The sequence below is a fragment of the Haematobia irritans genome, chromosome 1, assembly GCF_050003625.1.
Source record: "Haematobia irritans isolate KBUSLIRL chromosome 1, ASM5000362v1, whole genome shotgun sequence".
Lineage (NCBI taxonomy): Eukaryota > Metazoa > Arthropoda > Insecta > Diptera > Muscidae > Haematobia > Haematobia irritans.
This window is the reverse complement of record NC_134397.1, coordinates 202,801,954-202,814,249: the sequence shown is the minus strand read 5'-3', so window position 1 is coordinate 202,814,249 and position 12,296 is coordinate 202,801,954. Positions and strand designations below refer to the sequence as shown.

Below are 12,296 nucleotides of genomic sequence, written 5' to 3'. Positions count from 1 at the left end.
CAAAATGCTTCCAAACATATTATATGGTCACATAATAATATATTGTTTTTTGGAAGACAACATTATTGAATTTGGATGAAAAAATACAAAATGTTTGGAACTTAGACTACCCAAACATATATTGTTTAGACCAATATGCTTTCAAACATATTATATATTGGTAGAGATCAAACATATAAATGTTTGGGCAATACCCAAAAATGTATATGCTTGAAGCAAAATATGTTTGGGAGTATATGTTACAGAAGCGATTTTTTGTGAGGGTGTACATAGGAAGTTCTTTCAATCTAATTTCTTATAACTCGTTTTTCTTTCATATTTTTAATGGATAATTTGAACTTTTTTGTTTCAAATCCGTTAAAAACAGATTAAGAATAAATAAAATGCTACAAATTATTCTAGAAAAATTTCGAAATTTGAGGTCAAACGTTTCAGACGAGCGCTAGAATGCATTAAAAATCATAAAAAATTATAACAATTTTTTTGCTGGGTTAGAACCTACTGTTGATGGTAAATCGGTATTGTTAGGACACGTTATACAGTTGATTTTTGTGTATCTAATTTCACAACTCCACTTCCATAAGAATATTTTTTGTTCTTTTCTTGGAAATTAAATTTTGATAACTTTCCTCTGATGGCGGCATCCTGTTTTATCAAAAATTATGTTTCGGAGCTACGAATTAGATTTTGGTGTGTTGAAAATTACACATAAATACAAATACGTTAAACGACTATGTTTGCAATAACAGAATTATTTTTTAAAAATACAAATTTCTATAAACATTGAAAGAAATGATTTTCTATAGGAAAGAGAAAAAACTTGTGTCACAACACGACAAGGAATTTCTTTGGATATTATTCACGTTAGTCCTTTTTACATTCCTCCATCTCCTTCTGGTTCTTGTCGACCAGCGTCATCCTCTGGATTTTCCTCTTGATTTTGATTGCCACCTTCTTGATTTGGTTGATTTGGTGCTGGTGTTGGTGCTGGAGTGGTTGTGGTTGCAGGAGCACGAGCTGGTGGCCTAAAGAATGGACACAATGGCGATCGTAATAGACATGCCAAAATGAAGGTTCCTTCAGCAGCTGGGGCGCTAAGCACAATTAGCGATAGAATAGCCACCGTAATAATGAAAAACTTAGTGGACAGCATTATTTGCAGTTGAAACTATAGTATCGTAAAATGTTGCTATCATTCAGGCTCTCGATCAAAGCAATTAATTCAATATTTATTGACCGTACATGGGCTTTTATAGAAGCGATACAGAAAAAATTAATACGAATATATGTTGGAATATAAGTTACTCAAATTATGTAAATATTGATTTTGTTATAAAAAACAAAAACTTAAACAGCAGATGTTGCCCAAAGACAATAAACTCTAGGAAGATAGGAAATTGGCTTGCGTCATACCAAATGTTGCATTTACCATGTTAGTTCCATACATGTTTGTAATTTGTATACCCTCCACCATAGGATGGGCGTATATTAACTTTGTCATTCCGTTTGTAACACATCGAAATATTGCTCTAAGACCCCATAAAGTATATATATTCTGGGTCGCGGTGAAATTCAGAGTCGATCTGAGCATGTCCGTCCGTCTGTTGAAATCACGCTAACTTCCGAACGAAACAAGCAATCGACTTGAAACTTGGCACAAGTAGTTGTTATTGATGTAGGTCGGACGGTATTGCAAATGGGCCATATCGGTCCACTTTTACGTATAGCCCCCATATAAACGGACCCCCAAATTTGGCTTGCGGGGACTCTAAGAGAAGCAAATTTCATCCGATCCGGCTGAAATTTGGTACATGGTGTCAGCATATGATCTCTAACAACCATGCAAAAATTGGTACACATCGGTCCATAATTATATATAGCCCCCATATAAACTGATCACCAGATTTGAACTCCGAAGCCTCTTGGAAGACCAAAATTCATCTGATTCAGTTGAAATTTGGTACGTGGTGTTTATATATGGCCTCAAACACCCATACAAAAATTGGTCGAAATCGGTCCATAATTATATATAGCCCCCATATAAACCAATCCCCATATTTGACCTCCGGAGCCCCTTGGATTCGGTTGAAATTTGGTACGTGATGTTAGTATATGTTATCCAACAACCATGCAGGAATTGGTTCATATCAGTCCATAATCATATATAGCCCCATGTAAACCGATCCACAGATTTGACCTCCGGTGCCTTTTGGAGAAGCAAAATTCATCCCGTCTGGTTGAAATTTGATACGTGGTGGTAGTATATAATATTTAATAGCCATGCCAAAAGTGGTCCATATCAGTCCATAAACATATAAACCGATCCCGAGATTTGGTTTTGGAGCCTATTGGATGAGCAAATTTCATCCGAGTCAGTTGAAATTTGGTACATTGTGCTAGTATATGGCCGTTAATAACCATGCCTAACTAGGTCCATATCGGTCTATAGTTATATATAGCCCTCAGATAAATCGATTTCCAATCACAAAAAATTGGTCCATATCAAGTTCATAATTGTATATAACCCCCATATATGCAACCCCCATATTTCAATTCTGGCTCTCTACCACACGCTCACAAAAAATCGCTTCTGTAACATATACTCCCAAACATATTTTGCTTCAAGCATATACATTTTTGGGTATTGCCCAAACATTTACATGTTTGATCTCTTCCAATATATAATATGTTTGAAAGCATATTGGTCTAAACAATATATGTTTGGGTAGTCTAAGTTCCAAACATTTTGTATTTTTGTATTTTGAATGATGGTGTCTTCCAAAAAACAATATGTTATTATGTGAACATATAATATGTTTGGAAGCATTTTGCACCCTAAAATATTATATGCTTAAAAAATTCTCCCAAACAATATTATTTATTTATTTATATATTTACAATCATAATGAATTATGAAAATAAACAGGTAATATAGGTGCTAATAACATAGGTTTTCGACCTGAATGCTCAAAATTTTGTTTCTGCCCAATTGTATATTCCCCCACATCTTTCTCACTTCCACGAGATTTTTTAGTTCTTAGCACCTTTTTCTGTAATACAATCATTGTAGAAGAAATTATTCAATTGTATGATTTTTTATTTTATTGTAATTTTACCTTTTGCCGGACGGGGATTCGAACAGCGGACCACACAGTTTGTAAGGATCAAAGAAGTACCTGAACAATTGCCCAAGGAAAAATAAAATGTTAATTTTGTAATAACAAGCAACAACCACCAACTTAATTCAATATCGCTCCCTGTTAAATAGCGCTCCAAGCTACTAAACACATATATGTTTATAGGCTATTTCTAAATTAATATATGTTTGCATCCAAGCATATTATATTTACAAACATTTTATGTCCCAAACATAATATGTTCTAACATATTAACATATATGTCCCAAACATGTTATGCTAGTTTATGAACATTATATGCTTGTACTCAAAAATATTGTGTTTAAAAATTTGTGTTCCAAACATATAATGTTTATAGCCAAACATATGAAAAACAGTCTTTTTCATCCGTGCACGTATGGACTAACTCACAATTTAGAAAACGATGTTAAGAAGTTTTAAGGTACCACAACCCAAGTAATTCGATCGTGGATGACAGTCTTTCGTAGAAGTTTCTACGCAATCCATGGTGGAAGGGACATAAGATTCGGCCTGGCCGAACTTACGGCCGTATGTACTTGTTTTATTTGTTTTTCGTTTTTATTTTTTATCTTTTAAATGAAAAACTTAATTTTCTTAAAGAAACAATGTTAAATTTTAGGCAACAAAAAAAATACATTTTCCCGTTTAAGGAAATTTATTTCGTGCTCCTAATTTCTTTTTATTTGTATTTTAATGCTAAAGGGTGATTCTTTTGAGGTTAGGATTTTCATGCATTAGTATTTGACAGATCACGTGGGATTTCAGACATGGTGTCAAAGAGAAAGATGCTCAGTATGCTTTGACATTTCATCATGAATAGACTTACTAACGAGCAACGCTTGCAAATCATTGAATTTTATTACCAAAATCAGTGGCAGAAAATCCGCTTTTTTATCGACAAATTTTGTTCAGCGATGAGGCTCATTTCTGGTTGAATGGCTACGTAAATAAGCAAAATTGCCGCATTTGGAGTGAAGAGCAACCAGAAGCCGTTCAAGAACTGCCCATGCATCCCGAAAAATGCACTGTTTGGTGTGGTTTGTACGCTGGTGGAATCATTGGACCGTATTTTTTCAAAGATGCTGTTGGACGCAACGTTACGGTGAATGGCGATCGCTATCGTTCGATGCTAACAAACTTTTTGTTGCCAAAAATGGAAGAACTGAACTTGGTTGACATGTGGTTTCAACAAGATGGCGCTACATGCCACACAGCTCGCGATTCTATGGCCATTTTGAGGGAAAACTTCGGAGAACAATTCATCTCAAGAAATGGACCGGTAAGTTGGCCACCAAGATCATGCGATTTGACGCCTTTAGACTATTTTTTGTGGGGCTACGTCAAGTCTAAAGTCTACAGAAATAAGCCAGCAACTATTCCAGCTTTGGAAGACAACATTTCCGAAGAAATTCGGGCTATTCCGACCGAAATGCTCGAAAAAGTTGCCCAAAATTGGACTTTCCGAATGGACCACCTAAGACGCAGCCGCGGTCAACATTTAAATGAAATTATCTTCAAAAAGTAAATGTCATGGACCAATCTAACGTTTCAAATAAAGAACCGATGAGATTTTGCAAATTTTATGCGTTTTTTTTTTTTAAAAAGTTATCAAGCTCTTAACAAATCACCCTTTATTTCAATACTTGTCGTATACGCGTTTGGTTCGAGTATGAAACTAACACGGTAAATGGTTTGATCTCCTCAGTAGCCAATTTCCTATCTTCCTAGAGTTTATTGTCTTTGAGGTAGCCTATTATAAATATGATAACTTTTTGCTTATTAGAGGAGAAAATTTCACTCAAAATTTCAATGTTAACATATGTTTAGAAATAATACAGCATTCTAATGCAAAGTTTATTGATGGGTATGTTAAAATTAGAAGAAAATAACTCCGTTTTTAAAATAAAATTGGTGTTACCCCATTAAGATCTATAAACTATCGCATTTCCAAAACATGCATTCTGAAAGCATCAAGCGCTTCTTCAGCACACACAAAACAATTTTGCTTGATTTCTGATTAAATTCATCCAATTAATTTTTTAATTGAAATGTCTTCAATCACAGAAATGATAGTATCAATTAAAAAATTCATTGAAAGTCAATTAAAAAATTAATTGATACTGATGAATCAATTAAATTTTTAATTGAATATTTTTTAAACCCCAATTAAGACTTTAATTGGACAAATTTTGTGCATTTTTTTCTGTGAGGTATTGAAAAACGTTGACCGTTCATTTTATTTGTTACGTACAGGAATAAAATGAAGCCAATCGGTGCCAAGTTAAGCCGATGAGAGCTCGCATTATCGTGGTGAAGAGCAGGGTTGACCTGTCAAAAACTGTGAAACCTTCTGTACAGGCACAGAAAATACATGTTTGGGCATGGTTGCCGCATCCATTTAATGCTTATATAGAGCATGTAATCGTCGCGAAAACCATGTATTTTGTCTTTGTAAAAATAATTTTCGAGCGGAGAAAAATATATGTTGTCAATAAGCATTTAAATGGTTCTCAAATGCCTGAAACATATTATATTATTTAAATGATAGAATTTGAGACCATTATATGATCGGGAAAATCATGTACCTGACCATTCAATTTTTTTACTTTTTTGCAGAGAGAAAAGTATTTTTATAGCTTGCGTATAGACATGTTTAGAACCATTACATGGCCATAAAGACCATGTACATTGTTTTCGTTACCATTTATTTTTTTAATTTTTTTGCATCGAAAAGAATTATAAAAAACATTGAGCAGCTACACACGATTTTCAATTTGCACGTCAGTCGTGTGTTGATTGTTTCTTGGAATGGACGGAGAATACGGAATTACTGTGTTTTGTGTTAATTTATTTATTCAGAAGTGGCACGTGGTTTTATGTGAACACAAAAAAGGAAAGTGTAACAGGTTGGCTGATAAGTCCCCGGTCTACCAAAGAAAAACACATTTTTTTTTGTCAAAATTCGTTTTTATTATTCAACATAGTTCCCTTTAAGAGCGATAAAACGATTATAACGACCTTCCAATTTTTGATACCATTTTGGTAGTACTCCTTCAGTTTTGACTCAAAATAGGCCTCAGTTTCGGCGATCACCTCTTCATTTGACCAAAAACAACAACGTGTTGATGATTCTGAGCGGTGTTTGCAGCTGTTAACTCGTAATACACCCGAGTTTTTCCGTCGATATGTGACAATGGATGAAACATGGCTCCATCATTACACTCCTGAGTCCAATCGACAGTCGGCTGAGTGGACAGCGACCGGTGAACCGTCTCCGAAGCGTGAAAGACTCCGCTGGCAAAGTAATGGCCTCTGTTTTTTGGGATGCGCATGGAATAATTTTTATCGATTATCTTGAGAAGGGAAAAACCATCAACAGTGACTATTATATGGCGTTATTGTAGCGTTTGAAGGTCGAAATCGCGGCAAAACGGCACCATATGAAGAAGAAAAAAAGTGTTGTTCCAACAAGACAACGCACCGTGCCACAAGTCATTGAGAACGATGGCAAAAATTCATGAATTGGGCTTCGAATTGCTTCCCCACCCACCGTATTCTCCAGATCTGGCCCCCAGCGAATTTTTCTTGTTCTCAGACCTCAAAAGGATGCTCGCAGGGAAAAAATGCGGCTGCAATGAAGAGGTGATCGCCGAAACTGAGGCCTATTTTGACGCAAACCCGAAGGAGTACTACCAAAATAGTATCAAAAATTGGAAGGTCGTTATAATCGTTGTATCGCTCTTGAAGGGAACTATGTTGAATAATAAAAACGAATTTTGACAAAAAAAAAAGTGTTTTTCTTTGTTACACCGGGGACTTATCAGCCAACCTGTTAATAACTTATAAAATAAAACAACTCAAAAAGTAATTCCACAGATTTTTCCGTTTAGGAATATTCTTCACAAATATTTCATAATAATTGTGTTTTAAATTAAGGATATTACGATAGTATGTTTTAAATACATAAAGGCTTTATTAGTATATTATAATTCCCAAATCTAACTCCCCAGCAAAAAAAGCGTTGACAAAAAAGTAATGAAAATGTTCTTTCTGGATCCGGAAGTGGTGCAAAATTGACGCAGAAGCGATGAATTTAACATGGGCTTGTCAAAGGACGGAAGTCCTCCATTTCAACAGCCGTTGCACTGAATTTGCATCACTTCTTAAGGTGTGATCCGAATTCAATGTTTTGGATGTAAATTAGAAAATTCTGTGATATTCTGTCAAATAAATAATTTTTATAATTTTTTATAATTTTTAATGGATTCTAACGCTTGTCGCAAACGTTTGACTTTAAATATTTTCAAATATCCACAATTTTTTCAGATTGGATTTAGCATTTTTTTTCGACAAAATTTAAATGATTTGTACCATTTTATGAATTCTTACTCTGTTTGCAACCTATTTAAAATAGAAAAAGTTAAAATTATCCATTAAAAGTATGAAAAAACATGTTATAAAAATTTAATCAAAAGAACTTCCTGGGAAGTTAAAATAAAGAACATCATTGGGAGTGCATCTTCTGGAAGTGCTTTTAAAGTTGTGCCTTTGGAAGAACTTCCAAATTTTTTGCTGGGTCCTTTAACCCTAGACAGCTTATCGACGTCTGAGAGACGTATGCGTTTTTAAGTCTCTTTTTCGTTCTCCCTCATGAAAATGACTACTGAAAATGTGATTTTTTTTGTTACACAATAAATAAAAATTTATCCATAAACGTGTTTAAATGATAAATATTTGTATAAAGAATCTGTGTAAGTACACAAATTTAAAACAAAAATCTACAAATTTTGTCCACATGATGATAAACTATGATACGTCCCACTGACGTATGTTTAACTTATCCGTGATTTTCCGTAGGTTAAGCTTTCTAGGGTTAAACAACCCACATTTATCTCTATTTTAAGCCTTTAAGTTCACGTTGTCACACGAAATTGCATTATAAAAAAAAATATTTTCGAAATTATTGCGGAAATTTTTCGCTCAAATAGTACTGAGTTTAACAAGAGATTAAGCTAACAACATGTTGCAGCAACATTGTCAAAATTCGCCTTAATTTCGCAAGCAAAAATAGCAGTCAGCTGGTCATGAAAGCAATTGGTATTAATTTTTGTGCTGTGTGTGTTAATTAGCAAAAAAGTCAACACAAAAGAACATAATCTTAGTGATGAATATAAAACAAGTATAAACGGCCGTATATTCGGCCAGGCCGAATCTTATGTACCCTCCACCATGGATTGCGTAGAAAGACTGTTATACACAATCGAATTACTTGGGTTGTGGTATCTTAAATCGTTTTCTAAATTGTGAGTTACTCCACACGTGTATATATTAGACAAAAATGTATGTAAGTCTACAAATAATTACGAATCGATATGGACTTTTGCACGGTACTTAGGGAGCCAGAATTGAAATATGGGTGTCGCTTATATGGGGGCTATATATAATTATGAACTTGATATGGACCAATTTTTGTGTGATTGGGGATCGATTTATCTGAGGGCTATATATAACTATAGACCGATATGGACGTTTGTTAACGACCATATACTAGCACAATTTACTAAATTTCAACTGATCTGACAAATCTCGGGATCGGTTTATATGGGGGCTATATATGATTATGGACTGATATGGACCACTTTTGGCATGGTTGTTAAATATCATATGGTAAAACCGCGTACCAAATTTCAATCAGATCGGATGAATTTTGCTTCTCCAAAAGGCACCGGAGGTCAAATCTGGTGATCGGTTTATATGGGGGCTATATATAATTATGGACTGATATGAACCAATTCATGCATGGTTGTTGGATACCATATACTAACATAACGTACCAAATTTCAACCGAATCGGATGAATTTTGCTCTTCCAAGGAGCTCCGGAGGTCAAATCTGGGGATCGGTTTATATGGGGGCTATATATAATTATGGACCGATTTCGACCAATTTTTGCATGGGTGTTTGAGGCCATATACTAACACCATGTACCAAATTTCAGCCGGATCGGATGAAATTTGCTTCTCTTAGAGGCGCCGAAAGCCAAATCGGGGAATCGGTTTATATGGGGGCTATATATAATTATGGACCGAAGTGGACCAATTTTTGCATGGTTGTTAAAGACCATATACTAACATCATGCACCGAATTTCAGCCGGATCGGATGAAATATGCTTCTGTTAGAGGCTCCACAAGCCAAATCTGAGGGTCCCTTTATATGGGGGCTATACGTAAAAGTGGACCGATATGGCCAATTTTCAATACCATCATACCTACATCGATAACAACTACTTGTGCCAAGTTTCAAGTCGATAGCTTGTTTCGTTCGGAAGTGTGATTTCAACACCCGGACGGACGGACATGCTCAGATCGACTCAGAATTTCACCACGACCCAGAATATATATACTTTATGGGGTCTTAGAGCAATATTTCGATGTGTTACAAACTGAATGACAAAGTTAATATACCCCCATCCTATGGTGGAGGGTATAAAAATAATAGGAGCTAAAGGGTGATTCTTTTGAGGTTAGGATTTTCATGCATTAGTATTTGACAGATCACGTGGGATTTCAGACATGGTGTCAAAGAGAAAGATGCTCAGTATGCTTTGACATTTCATCATGAATAGACTTACTAACGAGCAACGCTTGCAAATCATTGAATTTTATTACCAAAATCAGTGTTCGGTTCGAAATGTGTTTCGCGCTTTACGTCCGATTTATGGTCTACATAAATAAGCTACGTAAATAAGCAAAATTGCCGCATTTGGAGTGAAGAGCAACCAGAAGCCGTTCAAGAACTGCCCATGCATCCCGAAAAATGCACTGTTTGGTGTGGTTTGTACGCTGGTGGAATCATTGGACCGTATTTTTTCAAAGATGCTGTTGGACGCAACGTTACGGTGAATGGCGATCGCTATCGTTCGATGCTAACAAACTTTTTGTTGCCAAAAATGGAAGAACTGAACTTGGTTGACATGTGGTTTCAACAAGATGGCGCTACATGCCACACAGCTCGCGATTCTATGGCCATTTTGAGGGAAAACTTCGGAGAACAATTCATCTCAAGAAATGGACCGGTAAGTTGGCCACCAAGATCATGCGATTTGACGCCTTTAGACTATTTTTTGTGGGGCTACGTCAAGTCTAAAGTCTACAGAAATAAGCCAGCAACTATTCCAGCTTTGGAAGACAACATTTCCGAAGAAATTCGGGCTATTCCGGCCGAAATGCTCGAAAAAGTTGCCCAAAATTGGACTTTCCGAATGGACCACCTAAGACGCAGCCGCGGTCAACATTTAAATGAAATTATCTTCAAAAAGTAAATGTCATGGACCAATCTAACGTTTCAAATAAAGAACCGATGAGATTTTGCAAATTTTATGCGTTTTTTTTTTTAAAAAAAGTTATCAAGCTCTTAACAAATCACCCTTTATTAAAATAGTAAAATAGTATGGGACAGTACCAAGAAAAATCATTGTAACTGTGCTTGTTATGTTTACTATGTATTTTCACTCACAGACATATGTTTTGTGTAATGCCAATATAACAATACAAAGTAGAAAAGTGACGCTTTTTATGTTAAATTATCCGTTTTATTTTGCTTGCAATTAGTTGGACACACTAATCAAATTTTGCTGCGGAATAATTGATGTTGCAAAACATTTCTCGTAAATATGATCTTAGCACTTTGCTTTGGGTGTTACCAGATTGCATTTTGATAAAGTGACGTTTCCTTGACGTTTCACAATAGCAATTTATTGTGACTAATTTGCCGAATAGCATGAAATTAAAAGTGGTAAAGTGTCATGAAGTGCCAGTAGAAAACTTTGTTTGTCTAGAACCCTGCACTTTAATTTTAAGACGTTGTCTTGTTGTGAATGTAAATATTAAAAAAAATAAATAAAATTTCGATCTTCAGACATGAAAACTCTTCTTTCAGTGTGGAAACACAGTTTGGAACTTACATACCACTGTGCCATTATGATCGATGAGTTGTTTATATTTGCATGAGTGATTTTACACATTTCTGTTTTACTCAGTATATTCGTAATAATCGTAAAAAAATATAAACAATGCTGTAGTATACAGATTATAAAAAAAAGCTAATAAAAAAAAGCTCTCTCTCTCTCGACTATAATTGGCATGACTTGCAAATAGAGTCAAAGCTTTATATTTTAATTAACCGTCTTTAAGAATAAATGTATCTATAAAATATCTCAAAGATAGAAATATAAGACAAACAGAGGGAACAAATATTAGCTTTCAAATAATTTGATATGAAAATTCTATTACAAAGATTTTAACGATATGGAATATTCCATACTGCGATAATGATTTAAACATAAATGAATTTTTTTTTAAATATGTCCTACACTCAAAAAAAGTGAACTCTCTATTTCACTAAAGCCAATTTAACTTTGTTTTAGTTCATGGAATTATTAAAGGGTTGTTAAATTGTAAGGGCCGATGTTGAATGTGAACCACACCTAAACGCCAAGTTTTTTTCAAAATTTTATTTGACATTTCTCTATTTCAGACTTACTCAATTTGAACCATGGACATCGTGAATGGGCAGAATGGTTCCAAGAAATGGCAACAGTGGATGATCACTTTCGAAGAAAATCATCTTCAGTGATGAGGCGCATTTTCACCTCAGTGGATTAGTCAATAAACAGAATTGCCGCATTTGGCGAATGAGAATCCAAGAGTGATTGTCGAAAAACCAATGCACCCGCAAAGAGTGACTGTTTGGTGCGGTTTATGGGCTGCCGGCATCATCGGGCCGTATTTTCATTCATTATCATCATCATTAACATTAGTTCATTATTTATTATCATTCTTCTTAAATTTTACTACAAATTCGTCCATCATGAACTTCGTATGTCACCAAAGACATTCTTGCAATTTTGAACTCCAATTTTTTCTTTCAAACTACAAAATTTTCTTTAACAAGTGGAAAAAAATAATTATGTCTAATAAATTTTCTTGAATTTGTCGCAAAATATTTACTTATTTTTGTGATATCGGCGTGATGTCAGCGTTTGTAATACTGTTTAGTTAAAATTTTCTAAAAATATTGAAAATTTTCTAAAATTAACTAAATGTTTTCTTCCTGGTGGGTTCACTGTTTTTTCAGTGT

At 34.8% G+C, this 12,296-nt stretch overlaps 1 protein-coding gene across 1 annotated transcript; it reads right to left on the bottom strand.

Annotated features, from left to right (window-relative positions):
* Positions 1–732: 732 nt before the first annotated feature.
* LOC142222431 (uncharacterized) lies at positions 733–1,238 on the bottom strand. Its single transcript, XM_075292574.1, has one exon. It carries the CDS (start codon positions 1,151–1,153, stop codon positions 875–877), a length of 279 nt encoding a protein of 92 aa, XP_075148689.1. The 5' UTR covers positions 1,154–1,238; the 3' UTR covers positions 733–874.
* Positions 1,239–12,296: the final 11,058 nt, after the last annotated feature.

Bases quoted from the DNA above. Each gene is read 5' to 3' on its own strand.
- LOC142222431 (XM_075292574.1), bottom strand. From the start codon at position 1,153: ATGCTGTCCACTAAGTTTTTCATTATTACGGTGGCTATTCTATCGCTA.